At 41.1% G+C, this 26,232-nt stretch overlaps 1 protein-coding gene across 1 annotated transcript in view; it reads right to left on the minus strand.

Moving 5' to 3' along the window:
* The window catches only part of LOC136678786 (chloride channel protein 2-like), a 76,203-nt gene that overhangs the window by 14,552 nt on the left and 35,419 nt on the right, over positions 1-26,232 (minus strand). The window contains exons 4-18 of the mRNA XM_066656921.1: positions 19,530-19,661; positions 18,446-18,574; positions 17,464-17,597; positions 15,677-15,754; positions 14,031-14,054; positions 13,527-13,605; positions 12,742-12,867; positions 11,981-12,065; positions 10,471-10,572; positions 9,999-10,083; positions 8,958-9,113; positions 7,040-7,109; positions 4,826-4,936; positions 2,200-2,410; positions 1,438-1,571 (exon numbers count right to left, since the gene is read on the minus strand). Of these exons, the coding sequence (XP_066513018.1) occupies positions 1,438-1,571; positions 2,200-2,410; positions 4,826-4,936; positions 7,040-7,109; positions 8,958-9,113; positions 9,999-10,083; positions 10,471-10,572; positions 11,981-12,065; positions 12,742-12,867; positions 13,527-13,605; positions 14,031-14,054; positions 15,677-15,754; positions 17,464-17,597; positions 18,446-18,574; positions 19,530-19,661 (1,656 nt within the window). The remainder of the gene's footprint in view (positions 1-1,437; positions 1,572-2,199; positions 2,411-4,825; positions 4,937-7,039; positions 7,110-8,957; positions 9,114-9,998; positions 10,084-10,470; positions 10,573-11,980; positions 12,066-12,741; positions 12,868-13,526; positions 13,606-14,030; positions 14,055-15,676; positions 15,755-17,463; positions 17,598-18,445; positions 18,575-19,529; positions 19,662-26,232) is intronic.

Consider the following 26,232-nt stretch of genomic DNA (forward strand, 5'->3'; position numbering starts at 1 on the left):
AAGATCCTTACAAATCTCCTCTCACCGATGTACATGTCTGGCACTTCCAAGGTCCTCTGGACTGCTGGTTAAAGCTATGCCCCAGCAGCCTGAAGGTTGTTGGTTCAAATCCTGTTCTTGTTGAGATTTTTCAAGACTTCTGTCTAAAGCTGAGAGTTCAAAAGATAAATGTCCAAAAAAAAAAATAGAAGCATGACTTGTGAGATCCTGTGGCTCACTGGTAGATGCTATGTCACTGTGCTGAGGATGTTATTGGTTCAAACACATGGGGGAAGAAGGTAAGAAGGCATTACCTGAGAAGGGGAAGAGACAGCCCAGGCTCACTCTGGAGACATGGGAAGAATGGGTTATAGAACCTGAATGAAACAAGGGGTGGGACTTGCAGATATTCTCCTTGTGTCTCTTCTCTTTCTCACTGCTCCTCCACAGTGGACCCCCACATCACAACCAAGGCTGAGACAAGGCCAGATTCAAACAAGCAACCTCCTGAACAAGAGGCAAGGTTTTTTTCCCACAAAGCCACCACCAAGTCTCGCTCTGAGCCTTCCTTTTTTTTGGGGGGGGGGGGTTGTCTTGAATATGGAAAGATGATGAAACATATAAGACCACAGTTACCTTCCTCTCAGGAATGTAGTGGGTCTTCCTTGGACATCTCATCGTTTAGTCATCCTGGTTTAAGGTGAGAAAATACAGGAACACCACTCATATATATGTATCTATGACTTCCAGGTTCAGAATCAAGAGTTTATTCCTCAGTGGTGTGGATCCGAGTAGGGTTGACTGGGATCTTGTCCTGGACACTTCTGTAGCCCTTGCTTATTTCCTGAGGGGTTGAATCATGTGGGCAGCATTTTGAGACTGAGTATAATCCTGGATTTTGGAGATCTGGACTGGGAGGATGAGTGCTGAATGAGGTGGAGAGTGGGACTGAGGCTGTGTAGCGACTCCTCAGAAGCCACACTTTTGGTTTTTAAGATATTGAAAGTACCGTTGTCTATTAAGACAGCCCATATTGAATTGTGTCATTCTACTTTCAGCTGCACCGGTCTGCACAGTGGATTAACAGAACCTTAACAATGCGTTTGTATTACTGTTTTTTGTTTTATTAATAATTTAAGTACACTTTTAATGTCTTTTAAATGTGGAAGACAAACTTCACTGTATGTCATAACAAGTGACAAATAATTGCACATTTGACTTGATAGAGCTCAGTCAGCTCAGAAAATGTATTTTATTACAAAAGTGGTACAAAATAACATGACTATTCTACTCAGTTTACTTTAAGTGTAACATACTGCAATTTAAATGACATAATAGTAGGGGTTTAGTACAAATTGGTTACAAAATAACTACATTATTAATTAAATGAAACCTATGCTCTAGATAAGTGTTAGTTAGAACACAAGCACACAGATTGGAGCACAGCCATCATCTCACCTCTAGACTCGACCAGGGCGAGAGTTTTAAGGTGGCCAGCCATTAGAGCCTCCTGCAGATCCCGATAAGTGGAGGACAGTGTGATGTAGCGCACATCTCTCACCATGATGTCCTCCACTCGGATATTATACTTCCTACAGAGCAGAAAAGTGGGAATGAATAGTGAGAGCCTGGACCTGTTAAAAAGACACGCACTACATACACACACACAACAACAGCTGTTCTAAGTGTATACGCTTGATACTACACACCGAACGTTTGTAGACAACCTATACAAGTATATAAGCTGAATTCAGCTAGTTCAAAATATCTAGATACAGATTTCTTTGCATTTCGGCCCTTGTTTTTCTTGGATTTTTTCCCTTACAATTATTATACTGACACCTAGTGGCCTGGATGTAGGCTAGATGATAAACATGACCGTCCAGGGGTGACAAAGCGGTTGGGTTCTTCAATTAATGTGAATTCGAATAAACCTTTTGTGAAAATTATGAATAATTTGGCTCATGTGCGCCCCCTACAGTGTAATTCACTTTTACAGCACTGTCCTAAAAGTGGGTGTGGAGTTGTGATGTTGTCCTGCCCTCCTCCTGAAGCTAACATACTGCAGATTCTGCAATGCTGAGCCTGGAGTATCAAAGACAGAGGCTCTGATCTCCCTATTATAGTGGAGCATCACTATGATTTTGAAGCTTTAATTTTAAGGTAAAATATTACATAGTGTTGCTTTAACATGATAAAGGACAGCAGATAAGTACTTACTCCTGCCCCCAGCCCAGTTCTGGGAGGTAGGGGAGCTTCTGAATCCTGATGATGGAGTCGTACAGAGAGGGCTGCAGGCTCTGGGCCACGGCGTTGGCCAAAATAACAGCGATCATCACCGGCAGGATGTGAGAAATCTGCCCGGTCAGCTCAAATACGATGACAGCCGTGGATACCGTGTGAGTGACCGCTCCAGACAGTGCTGCAGCCCCTGAGGGAAAAACACACACACATACACAACACACATATCATCCCAGATTACAGTACACACACATGACATCTCACAAGTTGTGAAACATATCAAGTTAATATTAGGTGTACAAATAATTTTTAAAGTGTTTTTGTGAAACATATAATTGTAATTAAACAATTGTAAATTGTGTAGTATTAAAAATGACAATGGTCATTTTATTCATTCATTCATTGTCTATAATTGCTTAACAATTTCAGGGTTGCGGTGGGTCTGGAGCCTACATGGAATCATTGGGTGCAAGGCAGGAACACACCATCAAGGGGGCACCAGTCCTTCACAGGGCAAATGGTTATTTTATTCAACAAAAAATAACCTAAATATAAAATACAAGGTAGATCTCAATACAAGCTCCTTGGGTTTTAAGGTGGTTTTTACTCACTCTTTGAATTACCAGAGAAACTCATTCGTAACTCAAGCTGCTTAGTTTTGTACCACTTTTGTTAATGCGGTTAACCGTCTCCCGAGTTTAGAGGCATTTCCACCTTCAGTAATTCGAAACAGCAACAATGCGTCAATATTACCCTCCTCTGGAGCAGGAACAGAGCAATCTTGGTATGTGCTTTTCAACATTTGGAGTCTCTCCATTGTCTAAAAAACTGACAGATGCCTCTGCCATGAGCAGAGAGAGAGAGAGAGAGAGAGAGAGAAAGCGTAGCATACTGGAGAGAGACGCATTAGACTGGTTCAGAGTGCAAACCAACTGGAGAGCAGCAAAAGGTGAGCCTTCTGAATTTTATAAAAAAAGTTTTTCAATTAAATTGTGTACATCACCTTTAAAATGCTACATTCACAATCACTAACATCAAAATCCTCATCTTTAAATCCTCCAAATCAAAACTCACACATACTTTTGGATACAATATTATCCCTCAAAACAGAACAAATCCATCATATGCTCCTGCAGCTCTTTTTCCTGATGGAGCTCAGAACGAATGCAATAAAATGAACTCAGAAAATGAACAATAAATTCTTTACTCCCCATTTTCACACTACTTCAATTTTTAGATAGTTATTGTCAAATAAAATGACAACTGGCATAATTAAACAGACACAACCGTTTTCATTAAATGACAAAAGAGTGGGAGAATATTTTAATTTTGAATTATATCTATACTTTACACAAAAACCTATTTGTACACATAATAAAATAATAATTAAGTGCTGTGTGTCTGCAGCAGACACAGAAAACTCAAAGCTCATGGGTAAACCAGAGCCTGACAGATATATTTAGTATTGTGTGGTGCAAAATAACTTCTAAGAACTTCCTCTCACTCTCTTTGTTGCTTTATTGCTCACTTCATCCTAACTGTCTGCCTTCAGCTACACAGTCACACAGCAGCACGGAGCAGTACATTACAGTCTGCATCGGGGGGATGTACTGACCGCTCTGAAACAGGACTATAATAATGGTCATAAGAGGAAAAAGCAGCTATACTGTGACCATGGTTATTTAACGGCAGGGCATTGATTTAACTGCTATCTTTATGGGTCCCATGGCCCTGGTTGGTGGCTGGTGACGAGGAGTTGCCCGACAGCGATTTGATTTCCTCTCAGGCTCCAGGCGAGCGTTCCACTCCTTTTTGTTACTGCAGGAGCCATTTCCATTGGCCTGATCTAATTTGGCTCTTCTGTGGTGAGGGTTAATGAAAAATGCATGACTCCGCACACAACACACCCTCCAGGCTCAATTATGCGGGTGAGAATAAAACACAGCAGCAACAGGTCCAAACTGAGAGGTTCTGAAAGAAGGAAAACTATTGGACGTCTGGAATCACCTTTCAAAAACATTTTATCAAAATTGTGCAAAGGTTTTAGACACCTGAGGAAATGAGATTTAGGAAGCTATTTATTTATTCTAAAAATACATTAATTAAAATAAGTTAATTTGATAAAAAAAAGTAAACCAAAGCAAAACATCCTACTATCAGAATAAACCCAATCCCATTATTCCAGTGAGTGTCATATTGTGTGTGTGCTTCATTATGTTAAATCATTTTACTTTTCCTGTATTCATGGTGATACTAATCATAGGTGGTTAAGACTCCTGCATAGTACTGTATATCCCCATATTATTAAAGCCACCACCTCATTTCTACATCCACTGTCTATTCTCTTTGCTCCACTGACCACACTGGGTCACTCTGTATTTCTACAATTACAGACTGTACTCCATCTGTTGCTTTAATTTGTTAGCCACCTTTCACCTTGTGCCTCAACGCTCAGGACCCCTACAGAGCAGGTATGAGTTGGGTGGTGGATTATTCTCAGCGCTGCAGTGAACTGACATGGTGGTGGTGTGTTAATGTGTGTTGTGTAGGATGTGAATAGTGACACTGTGGTGTCTGGAACAAATACACAATGCAAAGCTCTCACCTACAACAGCGTAGCCCCCAGGGACTATGGGATACACAGTGCTATCAGTGTGAATGCCTTCTGGGAAGACTGCTGCCATGCTTTCACCCACCAGTCGGCCGAATGCAGCACCTGTCCAGTACACACACACACACACTGTAAATATTACTTAATTTTATTTAAGCTCTGATGTGCAAGTATAAATATATGGCAAAAAACAGACATACTAGTCACATATTACCACCTTAATACTTTGATTTTCATAAAGAGCAGAGATGTACCGCTCTGTAATAGTTGAGTTTTAAATCGTGAACATATTCTTCCAAACCTTTTATAAAACATCAGGCCTCATTCATCAACTGTTCTTAAGAAGAATTTTCTTCTTAAAATAAACTTACTTTCACAAAGATTCTGACATTCCCCAGTATTTTCTCAGTTGAGATTTGCTCTTAGGTAAGAACAGGATCTTGAGCCACTCATTATTTGAGATCTGAAATGTCTGTGCAGCCATCCCAGCACCTGGGGAACTGTTGGGGGTTAGGTGCATTTCTCAAGGAGTTCCTACACTTCCTCCGTCCCCAATTTTCCTGCTTGTCAAGACCAAATTTCAGATGATATTGGTAAATGAGGCCTATTGTTATTGTGGTCAGTTCTGCCTCAACAGCGCCTCCTCAGGCTCAACTCTGCTATAGGTGTTGATGATGTGGCTCTGTACTGATGTATAATGATGCGTCACTTTGTCTCACTGCTTTGGCGTCCTTGCCGTGTGTCCATTTCTCTCTCATGTCACTGCAAAACCGTCCCAAGATTACAGCCCGCATGGAGCTCCATGAGAAAACATGGAGCCTGACAGTCCTCAGCCTTGTGCTGGGGCTTCATTCCCCTTTCCAACAGTCATGTAGAAAGGCTCATGTGCAGCTGCTTTAGTGCATCCAATTCTATTGGTCACTGCTTTTCTATAGAGATTAAATAAACAGTGCACTCTAAAGTAGTTAAAGATGGCCTGACTCGATTCTTGTGGACGTACAGTTTATTAGGAGATAGATAAAAAGGATTTTATATATCCTAGGGAAGAGAAAACGTTATTACAGCAGCAGTCGAGGAATGCAAGGGCATTTACTACAAAGATGAGAGTGTGTTAAATAAAATGTGAAGTAAAACATGAAAGAAATAAGATATCAAATAGAAATACAGATGTAGAAATGTTGAAACATAAGAGCACAGAAGCTTATGTAGGATACTCACATTGTGGGCACAGACATGAAGATGATTCTGGACTCAAAAATGGCAGTGTTTCTTTTCTCTGGTTACAGCAGTCAGTCAGTGAGTCTTTAGTCTTTAGTCACAGTGATGGAGGTGGCGATGAAGAGGGGAGGGGGCGAGGAAGAGGAGAAACACAAATATTAAGCAAACAAAAAAAAAAAAACATATGCAAGTGAATCAACAAATGAAGATGAAAATCTGCTCACTCACTCAAAAAAAAAGAAGAAAAAAACAAACACAAAGAGCTCCCATCGCTCAGATATTTAGCATATAATGATGGATTTGTTGAGTATATTTTGTTGAGGGTGTGTGTGTGTGTGTTTTGTGTAACATATAATTAACATAATTGCAATTCAAATTTCAAGTATTCTCCCACTCTTTAGTCATTTTTTGGTAAATGACTCTCCCACTGTCTAACAAAAAATGAAGTATGAATACACCACATTCACAGTTGCTAACATTAAAATCCCCATCTTTAATTCGTCTAAACCAAAACTCACCCATACTTTTGGATACAATATTATGCCCAAGAACAGAACAATTTTTCCTGATGGAGCTCATAAAGAATGCAGCGACCAAAAAAAATTCTTTATTCGCCATTTCCACATCGCTTCGTTTTCAGGTTATTTTTTGTTGAATATAATGACAACTGTGATTTTAATACGACACAACAGTTACCATAAAAAGACAGAAGAGCAGGAGAACATTTGAATTTTGAATTACAGTTATACGCTACACAAAAACAGTTTAAAACTTATTTGTACAACAAATATTTCTGAAGACACAGGTCCAGTAGCAGAAGACCTTCTTCAGCTCCTGTGATTTTGTTTAAGCTCGGCCGCAGGAACCTCTCCCCACCTCTGCTCCAAACTGGTCAACACAAAGGTGTGTGGTATGGTCTGAATGCATGAGATCCAGGAGCTGACCACACCACATGGAGGAATTAAAAAAACAAAGGCAGAAATATCGTACCAATGAGGAAGACGGGCATGAACGCTCCACACGGAACCGGCATGGTTGTGGCCACAGCAGACATCCAGAACTGCAGGAACAGGAGAGAGTACAAACTTGGGTTAAAACACAGACGGTTAACTCACGGTTTACAACCGCTCACAGGTCACTCCAACTTTGTCCCTTGTGTGTGTGTTTGAAACACTCGAATTGTCACATGTACGAGGTCCAAGTTTCACAGTTCACCAGAGACACAAGACAGTATCTGCTATTAATTGTCCCTGCATCTGTGAAAACATGCCTCATATAAAACAGGGAAAGGAATCAAAATGTAGGAAAATAAATATTTCACAAAGCAGAAGCTGGGGACTTCGTACGGCCATGTCTGTGATTGGAACAAGGATTTTGTTGACAATTGCTTTTCTAGGAGGAGGTCTCCTCCAAGACTTGCTCAGCTTCATCAGTGTGTGAGCAGTGTCGGTCTATAATCTACAGTGGAAACAAGCCAAATAATCTGGGATCGGAAAGTGGAACATACACGTAACGGAAAGTGTGATGAGAAAAACTAGATGCCTTTGAGAGTCCTGGAAATGTCACAAAATATGGGATGAAGATGCTTCATTGAAAGCTGGGGATTTTTAAAAAGTGTCTAGTATCTCCATCAGAGGTTAAACAAGACGATTAAATTCAACCTCATTCTTCAGATTGTTTAACCGACTGCACCCCATAAATATGCATTCAGGTCAAAAGCAGCACACATTCAGTGCATTAGCTTCATTAAAAATGTATAACAAACATAACACAGTTTTAAGTAAAATAAAAACTTTTACTGAGGTTAATTTGAAATCTCAGGTCTACAGCTTTCATGTATAAATCATAAGTCATTAATCTTTTACGACTTTAAACACCAGGGTTCATTCCTGTGGTGCCACAAAGTCAATCAGTCAAGAAAACAACAAAACAAGACAACAACACTAAACTTTAGAACAAATGCTATTTCTAGACATAAATTTGCCTGGGAATATATTATAAAAAATATTGATATTATCCGGTGCCCACCAACATACACACTGCGAAACAGACCACCCAGTCATTTTTCGAAACATGGGATAAAGTGAGTTGTTCTGATTCTGCTCTGCTTCTGATGTCAAATGCAGAGACTTTAGAACCCCTCCCTTGTCTGAGTCCCAATCACAACACTGAACCTGCATTTATGTGAGAGCGCAAAGACGAGACTAAACGCAGCAAAACAGACACAACATGCATGGAGTAATAAGAGTACAGAGTAAAAAAAGAGAAAATGAGAATGGAGAAGAAAGAGAACTGAGTGAAAACAGCTAAAAAAAACAGAGCCTCTGCTCCTCGCTCCTCACTGCTGTGTGCTCAGTGTCAGGGTGAACAGCGAGCGGTTCATTATCATTTAACGGAATCGGTGCTGAAAACCGCTGTTCTGATGGGGTCACAGACATATCATTAAGAACCAGGACTGTGTTCCACTGTGGAGAAGAGGGAGAAAATGTTGATTTTAAGTGATTATATCGAAAGGAAATGTCTTATTCTGTTGACAGATATTTAGCTGTTGAAATTATTTTCATTATTTTTATACTTAGACATTTATTCATTCATTGTCTGTAATCACTGTCTCAGAGGGTCCGGAGGCTACATAGAATCACTGGGTGTAAGGCAGGAACACACACTGGAGGGGGCGCCAGTCCCTCACAGGGCGACACATTCACTCACACATTCTCAGACTCAGATTTTCTTTAAAAATAATATCAACTAAAAACTAGTAAAACTCTCCAGAAAGAGGTAAATAATCTTAAAATATTTTACAATAATCACATAAAGAAAAACAGCAGGTAAACTAAGTAGATATGTAAGGATTTCACTTAACATAATATCATATAATATTATCCTTTGTGAAACTGTGTATCCGTACCTTCATGACGATGAAGAGGAGAAGTGTGATGAAGACGCTGACCTGCGGGTGTTTCCATGCCTGTGGATGACTGGCGTACTCAAACTCCTCGGCCACGCCCTGCTTGTACCATGTTCGGTTATCGAATAGCGCTACTAAAGACTCATGCTGGGTCAGCTTTAGATGGGAGGAACACATGCATCTGGATTTATAGCTGGAATTAATCCCAGGATAATATGAATGACCAATAACTCACAGTGTCTACCTCTCAGAGATCAATAAAAGCCAGTACACATGTTGTTTAAAGGCCTGGATACACTTAGGACAAGTCATTATTTAAGAAAATCACTCCCTGGCTGTTTTATTAGGACTCTTCACCTTTAAGATCCACAGTAAACGTGTATAATTACAGAATCTCGCACGACTGCGGTTGCAGAATCAATCAGACCCCCTCAGTCTCATTTATCAGTTTCAGGTCAGTTTCTGAATCATTTGTGGTGGATAAGTAGGCTTTATTAGCTACAACCTTTTTCTAGTGTTATACATTCTCATAAGAGCCTTTACATATATGAACTCTATGTTCCACTAGAGAGCAGTGTAGAGCGTGTGGCTAGTGTTTCAGCCAGAGGTCAAGAATGACTTTCTTTCGCTTGGGTATCACCGGTCTCCTTACAGTGCCACAGAGCCACCCCGCAGGACCCTGAGAATCTCTGAAACTCACAAACTCAAAACAGGGGAAGTCTTGTTGACAGGAAACTCCAACATACAGGAATAGGAAGACCTGTTCCTAAAGAGAATCAGCAGGGAACGGATGTGCCTTTAAGAACGGATATTCTTGACTAATCAGCATTAAAGAGTCAACTTGTGACTTATGGGACTTCCAGGCGGTTCTTGATGGTGAGTCACAGACCAGTGTGTCCTTGTTATTTGGGAATAACTTTTGAAAACACAGCATATCGTTAAGTACAAGATGACATAATCCTTTCTAATCCCAGTGAGTCCAGGCCTTTGTTTGACATTGCAAACATAAACCACACAGAGTGGATCGCACACAGAACAGACCTGGCCTGCCATAAACTGTCCAAACCCTGGAGGAAAAGTGAGAGTGGACACCAGGAGAGTGACCAGAGCTGGATACACCAGCCTCCTAGAGAGAGAGAGAGAGAGAGAGAGAGAGAGAGAGAGAGAGAGAGAGAGAGAGAGAGAGAGAGAGAGAGAAATAGAGGGAGACATGAAGGGAAAGTGAGAAAGAAATAAAGAATTTCAGAGGGAGAAAAGTTATAGTGAAAGAGAGAGAGAATGGAGAAATAGTGAGAGAAAAAAGAAAGAAAAAGAAAGAGTGAAGAGACAGTGGGGAAAAGAGAAGAAGAAAGGGAAATACAAAATGAAATGGTGGAAAGAGAAAACAAGAAAGAATGAAAAGAAAGGAGAGCAAGCAAAGAAACAGAAAGAAATCCCCTGATCCTGTGTGCAGGGTTAACCCCCAAAGCCACGCACACAGTAAAAACATCCGACTGAAATGAGAGCTTCTTACTTCTTCAGCAGGAACTTGTTGATGGTTTTCTGCTTCCTCATGGACTCCACTATCAGTCGGTTCAGGTACACAAACAGAGCCCCACCGAAACCACTGGCAATCCTGAGGAAACAGAGGAGAAAGACTGAGGCCTCCTCTTTACTGGGACACAAACCAGAGCCACAGTCCAATCTCAGAGAGACCTGAAATAGTCTAATAAATAATCTGGAATCAGATCTGTGCAAAATGAAAAAACCAACAACCTTAGAATTTGAGAAAAAAAAAACAAACGAAGAGAAAACAGTCTCAAACGTTAAACAGATTCTCACAAGGATGTAATTGTGTTTGTCACCAACTTTGACATTTTGGTCTTTTGAACTTGCTATCAGTTACAGTTACACTGCAGCTCTCTTGCTTGCGCTGCCTGACTTTTAGTTTTTGCACTCTCTGATATTTCCAATGCTCTTTGGTTCAACATAATCAAAACAAAAGAGAAACTTCTATAGCAAGCGCCTGTACTTGCCCAGTAGCAACAACCTGGGACACTATAGCAACCATCATAGCACCCAAATGCCAATACCAATACTAGGCTGTGACCAAAATGACTCCCTAATACCTCATTCGTAGTGTGCTAGGGAGTGAGGCACTGTTTAGTAAATTTGGACACTTTCACTGTCTGTTGCATAGTAACAAAGAAACTTGCAATGCATCCTGGTCCACATTCAGCTCATGTAGTGGTCTATGATGTTTATTATAAATTATAAGTTAATTGTGAGAGATTGTAGTGACCGCAAAATCACCCTGGAATTCAACTTATGATTCAGAAGCTTGAGAAATGCCCAAATAAAGTAAATAGGGAGCCATTTAGATGATGACTTAGCAACCACCAGAATCACCTTAGCAACCACTTGGGACATGACAGCAACCACTTAGCAAAAGGGTTTAATCCTAGTGAACATAGAAACAGACTTGCAACACCTGGGAAACACAGGTACACTGGGTTTTCTTTAGATGAAGCACTTTTCTGATTTTATGAAGGTCCTAATATTTTACAGACTTAGAAAATGAAATGAAACTCTCTAATGGACCTTTAAATGCGAGTTGGTGCCAAGCCGAGCTGGATCCCTCTTCATCACCAGCCAGTTTTCCCATTAGCGGAAACAAGATGAATCTGATCAGTGTGTAATTACACAGCATATAAATTACGCTTTTAGAGCGAGTTTCATTATTCCTCTGATTTCACCGCAGCGTTTTTACAGTTTCACAGCTGTTTCTAAACCAAGTTTAAAAACCTAAAACTCCATAATAATAATAATTAGATTGTTGTGTTATTGCAATGCATCAGTCTCAGACCCAATTAAAAACTTAATTATGAACGAAGTGGGACATTTTTTGGTGCTGACTCCTGCCAAAGATTTAAATATTTTGGACATGGCTCTGATAAAGGAGGAGACAGAACCGTAAACCTGGACAGTGTCCAAACCTGAGACGAGGACATTCATAATGAAATAAATAGGAGTGAGACGCATACCCCAGCACAGCGAAGGCTGGCAGCTCCTGCAGATCAAATGGGAAGTCAAGACGAAAACGAGTCTTAAACAGAGCAGTGATGGTCTCTGAGAGAGAGAGAGAGAGAGAGAGAGAGAAAATGTGCTTGACTTTCACTTTACTTGTACTATTTAATCTCTTAAACTGCAGAATTATTATTCAGTTATTACTCTTAAAATTCAATATTAAGTGACCATACAATTATTCAGTATCTATTATGCATTATTATTTATCTGCTATGAATTATTCAGCATCTGCTTTGAAATATTCTGTATATATCATGAATTATGGAGTATCTGCTATGATAAATGAAGCATTTGTTATTAATTATTCAGTAACTACTATGAATTATTATTTTCTGTCTGTTATGAAATACTCAGGTCTAATATAAATTATTCCGTATTTATTATGAATCGTTCAGTAACTGCTATTAATTATTCAGTGCAGATTTTACTGCATATGTTTCTATATGTATATGTCCTTTAGAAAGCACTCTTAAACCCAAAAGGAAATTCTATCGTATTTTGAAAACAGAAATATGGAAATATGCCAGCACCATAATCATATTTCATTTCCCTATGGGCTTTACTACTTATTTATTAACCCTGTAAACTCCTATAAACCAGCTATTACAGAGTCAGAGTTATTATAGAGTCAGATCTAAAGAGTAAATAACAGGTGTAACACACAGACCCTCTGTTCTGAGTGCTTTCAAAAGGGTTCAATCCAAGGACTCCCTCTCACCCTCATCTTTGTTCCACACCGCCAGTACCCTGAAGATGAAGGCACTGAAGGTGGCAGCAAAGAAGCCTCTCCAGTAATTCCTCACTGCGAAGAAAGTGGATGTCACCTCGATGCTGAAGAGAACTCCTGCAGAAAACAGCTCACATTAAATCACAGGTCCCTGAGATATAATACAGGACAGCCAACCAGATCAGAGCTCATTTACATACAGGAGACTTAAGGGTACAATGACCAGCTTTATCTTAAATGCTTGTTTCACCACATTTTATCAATACACGCCCACACACAAACTTTCATCAAGAATAATTTAATATAAATTCACATAAATGTTTAAATGTTTAATTGACTTAAAGAATGACAAGTGTTTACTTACATTAAAGGTGCAGTATATGAGATTGAGGGGGATTGATTATGAGTGAAAATGGGGTACGGTAAACAAATCCATCTTTTGATCATGATCATAAGCACCTACAACTATGAATACCAACCAAACTCTACTCTGACTCTCAGGTATTTATGTTGAAGCAGCAGCTTGGAAAGCGAGGGAGAGGTGAGGGAATGGTATTCAGTTTCATGCAATCTGTAACCTCACCACAAGATTCTGCTAAATCTCACCCACTGCACCTTTAATCTACAAACATTGATTAAAAAGCTCAACATTTAAAACAATATAAGCTGCCCCTAAACTTTAGTAGCAAATTATGTAAACATTACTTTCTAACTCCTCTAATGGAATTAGAGGTCAGAGTTTTGAACGAATTCCGGTGAAGTGTAATGCGTTTTACCTCCAATGGGGGCAGCAAAGCAGCAGCCAACTCCAACCGCACATGCTGCAGAGAGCATCTCTGTGTTCCTCAGCTCATTCTGCAAGAAAAAAATACACACACACACACATACACATACAGATACACACATACACACACTGTGCAGAGCTTTCCAAGGCTGTATTATGTAACACTGAACAGGTTACCACTGCAGAGTTCTACTGTCTACATCTCTGTGTACCACAATCACCACAATAATCAACAAGAACAGACTCTTTTTAATGTGCCAAGCCATTAAATCTGTGTGTTCTTGAATGTAGATTTAAAAAAGATGATTGTCACACACACATCAGGCAGAGGAAAGCAGAAAATAAAAGGTAAATAAAAGGTAAAAACACAAATGGGGAACAGACAGTAAAAATAAGGATCTAGGTTTTGCTTATCGTTAAAGATAAACAGAGGTGTTTAAAATATTGGTTGGTGACGTGGACATATCTGCACAGTCATACCAGCACACCCTCTTACCTTGTTTCCCTCAAAAGGCTCTTCCTTCAGCAGTAAGTAAAAATAGACATGGATATAAGTGAGTACCTGCACATTACGGCCTGTCATAACTAAGCCGTTAAAATTATGCCGCATATTGCACTGCTCTGCTAACAGAACACCTGCTTTAAAAGCTTTAAAACACACCACACTTCTGTATTCACACATATTCCCAGTGGATAAACAGCCTAAATTTAGCAGTGCGCTGATAATGGTTCCGAAATTTCACTTGTGAATGGATAATTAGCTGGGCTTTTTTTTTTGCAGCCAATTATCAAGCAATGCAGTGTTTTAAAAAATGAATTAATGTTGGCCTCTCCTTCAAATATTCATTCCATTTCCGTCCACACTGGAACAAGCCAAAGCCGGAGCAGAGAGCTGAGTGTGTGCCCCATGAGGTTCAGCGTAAAGTGTCTGTTCATTTATAATGATGGGGGCTAATCAAAGCTTTCTCTTTTCTTGTAATCAAAACTAACACCCACAGGTACACGCAGGCGTCAGACGATAATTAGCCTGGTACCTGCAGTGGCATGCAAACATGCGACCGACTCCTTAGACTAATTACACTGCATCGGAGAGCCATCCGGTTACAGCTCTCAGCTCAAACCTTCCACAACGGTTTAGAGCCCCAAGTCTTCTGTCAAACTCGTTTTGTACGAACAACATTATTGATCGATTCACACACAGCTCAGGCGGCGGCAGGAGAGCTGGACCAGGGCCAGAGATTGAAAGATAAACATCACGATTGATAGGCTCGTAAATCTTTTACTGCGCTGAGCTATGGTTCACTTTCTCATACTATGTGATATCTGATGATTCATAAAAGACCTGAGAACTTTCGGGGAGGACTGAAGCTTTGCAGTAAGGCCAGACCAATATATTTGTTTTCTGATAATATCGATGATATCGGCCAGTGTTGAGGTCTTGCCATTACTGGTATCGTTAGAAACTCTGCCAAGATTTAGTGACTTGTTTGTCTTGGATGCCAGCAAATTAACGATTTCTGACGCAGAAATTATGAAATTAAAGGCTGTTAAACAACTAACAGAATTTACAAATTCTAGAAAAACACAGGCTTAAATTTTTGTATTTTAACCCTTGTGTGTGTGAGACGTAACAGTTGTATTAGTCAGTAAGGCATTGTTTAACCCTCTGGGGTCAAAGAATGCACCCGTACACCAAATTCAATATTTCTAGATGTTGTTACGAAACTCTCTGTGATAACACAGCTATTTCTGTCACTGTGCATTCTGCGCTGTCCACTCTGTATCATCACCAAAACCTAGGCTGTGAAGGGGGGCTAAGACACACGAGACATGTCTGAGGTCTGTCTCTGTCTGTGTGAGACCAGTGGAGTCATGTGTCCTTCTCCTTTCATTGTGAAACTGACCGATGTCCACACATGGGCAAGTGTGTTTTCACAAAGAGATGAAGAGTTTGCGAAAGCTTCTGCTTTTCAGATTTAGGGCGAATGATCTCCAGCTCTGCCTCAAACGAAGCTCTTTCCAGAGAGCTGAGACTGTTCTGAAAGGCGAAAGAGTTTGAGAAGACCAGCAGCAACCAGAACATCCCTCAGACCCCAGAGGGGTGACAAAAAACTACGCAACAGATAAAAATAAAGCTCTCACCATGTAGATTCCTCCAAAAAGAGCCATGAATTTACTGAGAAGAGCAGCACACAGACTGGCCACATGGACAAATGGACCCTGGGCGGGAGACAGAGAGAGAGACCACACTGGGGATTTAAAAGCTAGGAATAAGGTAATTAGTCATATTTCCCTTATAGAAAAAAAGTGTACTTAAAGTATGTTATTTTGAAACACTAATTTGTATTAAATCACTACTAATATCTCATTTAAGCATAATAAATATAATCCATCCATCCATTATCTGTAACCGCTTATCCAATTTAGGGTCACGGGGGGTCCACGTCAAAATAGTCACTAATAAAATGACTATATACAGTATTACAAAACTTGTTCATTCGAGGTATATGACATATACTACTAACTATATAAATATATTTACACTATAGTATAAAATAAGCATTACTTAATTTAATTTAAAATACTTATTAGTAGTGATTAAGTACACATTAGTGGTTCTAAAAATAACATAATTTAAGTGCAATCTTTCCCCCACAAGTTTTACTTTACATATTATCCCAAATAATATCAAATTCCAAATAATCAATTATTGCTTGTTATTTTTAAAATGTAATCTATAATAGAAAATTGCTGATTTTACAACGCAACCTTTAAAAAATTATATGGAACCTGTAACTGTCTGATATTAGCTTCATGCATCTCTCATTCGCACGAAAAATGATTTTCGAGATTCCATAGACTTCTCCATCTCCATCTGAAATTTTCCAAGTGGAATTCCAGCCACCATTTCCAATCATTCAGACTGCCAGTGTTTGAGAATGCACTGCCTCAGACTGATTTCAAATAGATTTGGGAAGGGCCAATATCAGGATATCAGGAGACTAGCGTTCACATCAGAGCGACTTTAAAAACAGTAGTTACACAACAGCAGAAACTGAAACTCAGACGAAATCAGATTGAGGCTGTGTGTCCTACAGGAACAAAAGCATTTATTATTTATTTTTTTCCTAATGTTTCAAACCTTGCAGCCCCACTCCACCCACCTTGCCGCATTCTTATTGTGTCCGCCAAACTACCAAATGGCAATAAAAGCATGTACACCTTGTGAAATTAGTTAAATGCAGAGTTAAGCCCTCTTTGAACAGAATTAAATTTCCATGGGTTCCTGGGGTAATTCTCTCTTTTATGGGGTCCTCTGTAATTTTACTTCCAACCAAAACACCATGTGTGTTTTTCCCCCAAAGTCCTCTGAGAAAATTACAGGCTTAATTACCTGATTTTTTCACTGAATTTAGCAGTCATCTGATAATTTTGATCCTGTACTGATGCCATACTATGCATTTTAACTAACAGATCTTGCCTCATGTTGAGCAGTGCTGCGCACTGTATTTAACCTTTGAGCAATCATTTTTATAGATACTTCCAGGAAATTTTTTCAGAGCAGTCGAACAATATGCAAAATAAAGAGTTACTGAAACAGTTACTTGGTGAAGCTGTTAAAAAGAGCAAGATAGTTTTGCTACTGATTCACTCTTGGTCATGTGAGAATGTGCTATAATTCAGGAACTAGAAACTTGCTCATCCTCTCGTTTTTCATTGCTGCCCTGATGCGAGACGTTTATCACAGAGGAGGGGTGTAAAATTTTTATTACAGACATCTAATCCAATCCGAATGGGGCTTTAGGTGGCTTTAAAGCCACAGTGCAGCCATGACATTAAGTCATAGTTAGAAGCATTTAACCCCCTTTGGTAAAATATGTAGCAAAGAAACAAGACAAAAAAAAAAACCCAGTTGTGTCCTCTCTCACCTCTTTGCCCAGAGGCATCCCACTGCCCAGAGCACAGGTCAGACCAATGACTTTGGCCACAAAGGTCTTAAAGGTCAAATACTCCTTCAGCACAACTCCTCGAAGAATAGTCTTCATCTCTGGAATCCCAGAGCCTGCGAAAAGAATCAGAGGGTGAGCAGAAGTGTAAAGTTAGTGTATTGTACGTTACAATTAAATTGGATAATCGATTTTTCACAACATCAATCAATTAATTATCAACCACAGAGTGTAGAGTTGCTAAATGCTAACTGAGCTATCCAGGTCTGTATTCTTCCTTATTTAACAGACAAGATCCCCAAGGCCTAAGTGCCCTCTGGTGGAGTGCAGAGTTCAGACATGTCTTTATTGCCGGACCGCCTACCGTGCCGGCCTAGAAGAGGCATTTTCTCTTACTGAGTGACCGACTAACTGACTCCTAATGTTGAAATGCGCATGCTTGAGTACGAACTGTAAGTTCAGCCATATTTCACAGAGAGAACTTTAGATGGAGCTACTACACCGTCTGTTGTTAGTTCAGCCATATTTCACATAGCGCTTTTCCACCAACAAGGAATCGGAACTGTTCCAGTTCGTGTCTTTGCCTGAAATATTGTAAAGGGAAGTGGTGGGCAGACATTTTGTGGTATATTGTTCTTTGGTGGTAGATCATCTAGTTTTTATTTTTAAATAAAATGAACAAATGCTTTCTATTTTGTTCAGGCATATGGTCCATAAATGGGAACGAATATGAATAAATATGTCTTGAGAATAGTGTGTACTACAAATAAGTGTGTAGTGAGAGGTACAAAATTGGGACATGTTTTTAAAGGTGCTATTCAAATACTTTAAAACTGTGTACAATTAATGTGCTAATTATTCAGTCTTCAGTTGTAAAATCAAGAAGATTTGTCAATTGAACTGATCCAAGTGTAACCAAACATTTGCAGATGGTTTTGAGTGTGTGGTTGTGTGTGTATCTCACCCACTGCTTGTGGAGCAAGTATCTGAGTGAATCCTGCGGAGAAGGTGATGAGGACGACAGGGTACGTGACCCAGGCCAAATACTGCAGTAGCATGTTACTGTCCAGACCTCCATACATCCACTTCTGTGCTACACACACAAACACACACACACACTTGCCTCATTAGACTTTTGCACAAAGTCCATGAGTAAAACACTTTTATATTTTATTTTATACATTTTATACAGATGCATGGGTGCACATGATGCAAATATATATCTTAGGAAAGGCAAATTTATTTACAGAGCACTTTTTTACACAAAGGCCATTTAAAGTGCTTTACTAAAGGCATATTACAGCAGTAAAAAACACAAAATAGATAATAGTACAAATAAAATTTTAAAAGATCATTAAAAAAATAAAATTTTAAAAGCAGCTAAAAAGAGTTTAAACCTAAAAGACAACATACAACCATTAAAATACTGATATAAGGTCAATTAGAAAATAAAAGAAAAAATAAATGTAATACATGTAATATACTTAAAGCTGGCGCTCCCAACCCTGCTGCCCCTCGCTGCCCTGCACCTTGCTGCCCCTTATTTCCCCACATCCTGCTGTTCCTCACTTCCCAGCACCCTGCTGCCCCTCATCCTGTTGTCTCTCACTTCCCACCCGACTTCCCCACACTCTGCTGCCCCTCACTGCCCTGCATCCTGCAGCCCCTCATTGCTCCGCACCTTTTTGTCCCACACCCTGCTACCTCTCACTCCCCCAGACCCTTCTGCCCGTCACTGCCCCCCTGCACCCTGCTGCCACTCACTGCCCACACACCCTGCTATCACATTCCCCAACACCCTGCTGCCACTCACTCCACCACACACTGCTGCCCCTCACTGCCCCCCTGCTGCCACTCACTCCCCCTACACACTGCTGCCCCTCACTCCACCCCCTGCACCCTGCTGCCACACACTTCCCCACACCTTGCTGCCCATCACTTCCCCACACCCTGCTGCCCCTTCATCCAACCCCTTGCCTGCACCCTGCTCTCCCTCACCCCCCAGCACCCTGTTGCCCCTCACCCCCCCACACCCTGCTGCCCCTCACCTTGCTGACAGAAGGCGATGGTGTAGTCCATGACCCAACTGACCAGAGCCATGAGGAGGCCGAGGAGTATGAGGAAGATCCAGTCTTCACCGACTCGAGAAATCAGAAACCTCTGACAGCGCGAAGTACACACTGCAGAAAACACATGGGGTCAGAGGCCACTGCATCATCTACAACACTAAGGTTCGTTAGTGTGGGCTTCATCATTTAATTAATTATTAATTTATAAATCATCCACATTTTCATCAGCTGTACTCCATACTGTCTCAAAACAGTTACAGATCAGCCACATGATTAAAACCATTGCCAGATGCCTATATCAAGCAGTGAGTGAATGGTCATTTCTTCAATTTGGCGTTTGATTGGGTGAAATGGTGAGTGTAAGGATCTGAGGGCCACACTGTGAAGTTTGGAGTAATTTATAGGTCTGATTCCAACATTTATCTGCCACTTTAGAAATATTTCTTTTGAGCAATGCTTGATATGAACTCTTTCTGTCTAAAATAACTTCATTTCTGATGCTACAGCTTTCTTCAATATTCGGGACTCATCTCACACCTCGCTTTTCAGAATCAGGTCATGCATTTATAGACAGAACTGCGGCTAAACTGGTCTGATATGATTCCACACTTGAACGTTGACTCCAGACTTTTGAACAGGATTGGTCTTCACACATACTTCTGTTTTCAATCAGCTCAGAAAGAGAGAGAGAGAGAGAGAGAGAGAGAGAGAGAGAGAGAGAGAGAGAGAGAGAGAGAGAAAGGAAAAGTCAATACTCCCTCAGTGCAGCACAGTTAAGAGCAGCTCAGAGAGAAGCAATTAAAGTCCGGCGGCAGTGGGCAGAAACTCACAAAAAAAAAATCACAAGACACACAACTGACTGCATACAGTTTCTCCCTCACTCTCTCTGAGACACAGAGACACAAGAGAAAGGATATGAAATGACACACTAAGAGATGGACACAAGCACAGAGACAGAGGACCGTAGCAGAAATGTGTGTTTGTGTCTGTGTCAGTGAACATAAGCCGAATTTGAATGGCAGAGCTTAGAGAGACATGTCTCAGTGTAAGGGGCTCTCTCTCTCTCTCTCTCTCTCCCTCTCTCTCTCTCTCTCTCTGTGTGTGCGTGTGTGTGTGTGAGAGAGTTTTTGAAGTAATGGCATCTTGATCCCATGATTGCTTTAAAACTGAAAACTTTAAATTTAAACTTAGGTCACACTTGAAATTTTCACTTATTTCCATAGTCACTATCACTCTATAGAACAGATAGTGAAGGCGCTTGTGGAGGTGGAGAGGGAATTATATTATGGGTATTATGGGCATGTGGAGATGCCTGGTTCCATTCACCAACACTGGAGAGAAATCTCCAGTCTCTACATTAAATTACTTCACATCTTAAACACAGACTTTTGCAATTCCCTTTGAGACCATCCAGAAAATAAACCTAAATTTAACTGTAAACTGTAAAATCCAACATTATCTAAACACTTTAGCATAGGTTTGTTTAAGCTTGTCTTTGGTGTTTCCACAAACATCCACTATATACCATTAGTGAAATTTACTAAATCTTAGAATTGTTGTTAAAGGCGATATATCGCAACTTCTTCACAGTGGAACACAGTTCTGGTAAAAACCTCACAGCAGCGTTCTCCCCCTTTCTAAACAGGCCTGTTCAGCACGGCCACTTTCAGCGCCTGTTCCTTTCACTCTGTTCACCCCAACCCAAGTGCACAGCCGTTAGGAGCATGGAGCAGTAGCTCTGGTTTTAGCCATTTTTGCTCGGTTCTCTTTCTTCTACGTTTTCACTCAGCGCTCTTATATTTCCACGCTCGTTGTGTTTGTTTTGCTTCAGGGACTGGGCAATAAGTGTCTGCACGTGACGTCAGATGCAAAGCAGAATTAGAACGACTCGTTTTATCCAATGTTTTCAGGCAACCAACAGAAAACTGACTGGGTCTTGTTTTACAGTGTGTGGGTTGGTGGGCTCCAAATCTCCATATTAATATGAACCAGGGATTTCATCATATTATATCTGCTTTAACAAATCACTACTAGTGATTTTTAATAGTGTATAGAAGCATACAATTATCAGGTTGCCCTTGAGCTGCAGACTTCAGTGAGTGGTCAGACAAAGACTGAGCTGCAGAGGTTGAGGAGGAGATTACGCAAATGGATCAGAAACGTTTTTAAAGCTTGAACTGCCTCCATGAACGCGCTGTTCTTTATAACACCAAGGAGAAAGAGGCAGCGCAGCGACTTTGAAACTGACAGCTGCAGTGTTTTGGGAGAAGGTGCATTGGAAGACAAAGGAAAAACAAATGTCACACCTGAGAATTAGATAAAAATATACAGTTATAAAAGCAGACCTTCGTGTTTTACCTCTGCACATCTTACCCTTTTTCTAGTTCATACACAGATTTTTTACTTTCTTTACAGGGATTTCCCAAACTTGCCTTTCAGCACAGAAGACTCATCTCCTCCAACAGCACTTTCAGGTTTTCTAGAGAGGGCTTCGTCTTCTGTTTCTGTGCTCTGTCCTCCATGGATATAAGCAGTGCCTCTGCATTCTGATTGCAGCTGATGTCAATTAGAGCTCACAGTCAGTGGTGGATTGAGGTACAGGCGACATGGGCAACATTTGCACGTCATGTCAATAAATGAACACAGTTAAGTTTTGTGGCTCAATTACCTTTTTAGAGCAGGTGCCCTGTGTCACGATCTCATTTAGCTACCTTGTTTATTTTCACCCGTTTTCACCTCCATTGTCCTATTTCCATTCCAGCCATTCAGCATCAGGGAAAGAAAACACAACTCAATTTCTCTTTCTCTCCTCAACTCTCCCTGGCCCTTTATACTCATCAGCGCCAGGCAACCTTTAATGACAGCCTGCGCTTATAATGGAGAAATGCACATGTGCATCCTCCACTACAAGGTTCTTGAGATGTTTCTTGAGATGGTTTACAGCAGATAGGTCTCTCTCCATTCATGGAGACAGAAGCCTGGTCTCGTATGAGTGGACATAACCACCCAAGATTAGACCTGGCTTCACTTCCAATCTCAGCAACTCACAAGCTGTTTGTGGTAGGAACGGTCCTATACCCAAATATTGTGTGTCCAGCAGTGGTGCTTTAAAAATAATGGATGAGGGCTGATAAATAGTGCAGCAGGTGGGTTACAGTCAGACATTATAGCTCCTATAAAGCGTCCATAAAAGGTTGGTGTCTGAGTGTGAGTTCGGTCTTGGTCATCAAAACAAAGCCTAGAAGCTACATGTGATGAATGTGCTGAGTTCTTCAACGTGCCTCCACCTGAGCATCTGGCAACTCACTATGCTCCTCTCCCTCTTTCTCAGCAGCACTGTGTGTTTTGACACCTACTTGTTTATTTTATTTTGAGGGATACCCGTGGAAAGCACGTCCTGCCAGCGCTTGCAGCAGCCGGGCTGGCAGTGACAGTGACGGCCGCGTGGCAGGACGCATGCATAATGCAGCAATGCGCAACACGTCCAGGCTATTTATATCAGCAGCCTGCTCCAGGGGGAGGAGGTGAGGCCAGAGCAGCTTGTAGGAGGTGTTGAGACGTGCTACGTGACCACTAATGTCAGGCTCTTCACTGTGGGAATGCCGCCAGGAACCGTGTCCTCGTCCATGGCTCCGAAACCATTAGCATTAAAGCAGACAGCTTAAAGTGGTGACAGTAGTAGCGCTTAACTGTAAAAGTCTGCAGGAGGTTTTGACAACCTGTCGCACAATCCACCTGAATCTGTTCCACACATAACGGCTAATTACTCGAGGGGAAAAAGGGAGGATGTTGAAGGATGGAGGGATAAAATTGAGGCTGAGAAAACATTTCAGACAGCAGAGCGAGGGGGTGTTTAAATTCATATCCGTCAAGTCAAGAGTACACCCAGACAACCTGGCCATTATGTACCAGGCATTCATATTTCCGGAGACATTTCTGAGAAGATCACATGCAACATGGTCCACCTGGAGTCCTCTGGAAAGAGGAACATCAGGAAAAAAAAGCCAACTGAAGTTCAGGTTAAAGCTACGGATAGCAGTAGGACTCCTAACAACCGCGAGTGGCTCACCACAGCTGTCCACACAACATAAACAGCACCTAAAGCTGAGAACAGACCTAGTCAGGTTTTGGGATTCACTCAGAAGAACAAAACAGCTGAGTTCTGTAAAAGAACTTAGTAAATGTGGAAAAGCATGCAGTGGTTACAGACGTTTGATGAATGAATGAATAAAAATGTTGGGTTGATGCTTCTGTGCACTTTTCAGGGAAAACAGATGGTCTGACACTTCAGGGGCTGCGATACTGGAAACATCTCATATTGCAGTATTATTTCTTTGCTGCAGTGCTGCATATATATATAAAATCCATGGGAGTGTCAGGAAAAGGACTTGAGCAGCTCTGTTTGGAAAGAAAAAAAATCACTTGAGAATTGTATATAATACACTATAATAATATATTATTAAATAAACTGACAAATGACTTTTATACTTTTATTATTAACTGTTTCTATATTTGAACTCTCCTTACAATCGGATTCAGAGCAGCACAAACAGAACCAGGAGAGCACTAGGACCACTCAGCTGGAGTGAGGGTGGAGGGGGTGGAGTGTAACTCTCCATGACACCACTAAATACATTTAAAAAAAAGCATCACTAGATAGTATTTTTACCTTAAAACAACAGCTTAAACACTGTGATGCTCTGCTGAGCTGCAATAGGAATAACAGAGCCTCTGTCTTTGCTACTCCAGGTTCAGCACTGCAGAAATTGCACTGTGTAAATTCTGGAGCAGGGTAGGAAACTAGGACTAGAGGACGAACCAACACAAACTGTGCAGCGACAAACGAGCTACTCTGACTTTACATCTATAAGGTAGACCAATGAGGTAGGAGCATCTCAAAGAGTGGACAGTGAGTGGACAAAGGTTTAAAACTACAGCAGCAACAGGTGTGTCTGATCCACGTGTACCAGCGCAAAACATACTAACACACCACCACATTAGTGTCACTGCACACTGTACTGCTCTGTAGGGGTCCTGACTGTTGAAGAACAGGGGGAAAGGGAGGTAAAAAGTATGCAGAGTAACAGATACAGAACTACAGTCTGAGCTTAAAATGCGTTTCACATGCAAAGGGAGCGTGTCCACTAAAGTCCTTGACTGTGATGTTCCAAAAACTAAATATAGAGTGTATTTATGTGTGCAGAGAGAGAGAGAGAGAGAGAGAGAGAGAGAGAAAATGGCACTCCTGCTCAGTAAAAATCACATGCTGTGTGTAGGTGGTGAGCTGATGACGATCCAAATCCCTCAAACCCATCACTGACAGGAGCCACCGAGCTCTGAGAGCTTTTCCAAGTTTTTTTTCTTGGTTTTGCCGCAGAGAGCAGTTCACACTCAACAGGCGGCACAAGGAGGCGACGATACGGACACAGAAGGTGTGTGGGTCTGTGGAGATTAGCCTAGCCTAGCATGCCAACAGTCTGCTTCATTTACTCAGAGCCACTACCTCAGGTCGTTATTAGCCCTGTACTTTCTGATGATTCATCATGTTAAAACCTCACATGTATCATCTGACCTTGTAACTGTACCCCTTTTTTTTTTTAGCAGTGTCAGAGTTAAAGCCACACCAGGTAAGATTTGGTATTTTTGCCCCTACAACTGTTCACTTTTACAGCACTGTCCTGAAAGCAAGGAAGAGGGTAAAGGATGGGGAGGGAGGTTTCAGAGGTTTACTACCCTCCTTCAAAAGTTACATAGTGCCGTTTCTGTAGTGCTGAGGCTCTATTCTATTCATTCATGTGGATTTAAGAAAGCGCTGTGTGAGTTCACTGACTGGTGATGTCACACTGAAACCCAGTGCGGGAAAAACACAAGCCCAGTAACCCACTGCAGTTGTGAGTTTACCGCTGAATTTGGGTTAAAGGAGAGAGGAATGAAGCTGAAAACAGACAAAATATTCAGAAGTCCCTTCACTCACTTTCTGCTCAGAGGTATAAGGCTTTATCTCTAAAAATGTGTGACTTGAGCCTCAGTTCACTGGAAAATCATCTGCTCTGGTGTGGCCAGCTACTCTTCTGAACAGTGTAGAACCATCTTTATTTTACAAATTTTCATAATGTTCTATTCCTCCAGAACCAGTCTGTGAAATTTACTCTCTCCGAAACGGGTTTTTATCATCACAACATGTCGATGTGCACTGTCCTTCACTCAACCCACACTCACATATATGAGGCACACGCAGCTCAACAGTGCATGTCCAGGTTGCTCCAGTCAGCACAGCCATGTCGTTGCCAGGTGTGGGCCAGATGTGCTTAGTTATGTGTGATCAAATAAGTTTTTTAATACAGGATGCACATTTGATGCACATGTGCAATTTGCCAGCGACAAAGGTACTCCACCATCCAGATGTGGCCAACATCTGCATGCTGTTCCAGGTCACAATGGTAGACACACTCACCCACTCACACCTGTGGACAAGTTCACACACTTACCCAGTCACTCACACAGTTTCACACAGTCACTCCACCAGCAAATATGTAAGTTTGGACTGTCGAAGAAACCCACACAGACACAGGGAGAACACACCACACACACTCCCCACAGACATATCTACTAGCTCCGAATCTTGTATCCATATTTTCAGCCATCATTTTCCTACAGTAACTGAAAGTTATTGTGAGGTCAT

Source organism: Hoplias malabaricus, chromosome Y (assembly GCF_029633855.1).
Source record: "Hoplias malabaricus isolate fHopMal1 chromosome Y, fHopMal1.hap1, whole genome shotgun sequence".
In the NCBI taxonomy this organism is placed as follows: Eukaryota; Metazoa; Chordata; class Actinopteri; order Characiformes; family Erythrinidae; genus Hoplias; species Hoplias malabaricus.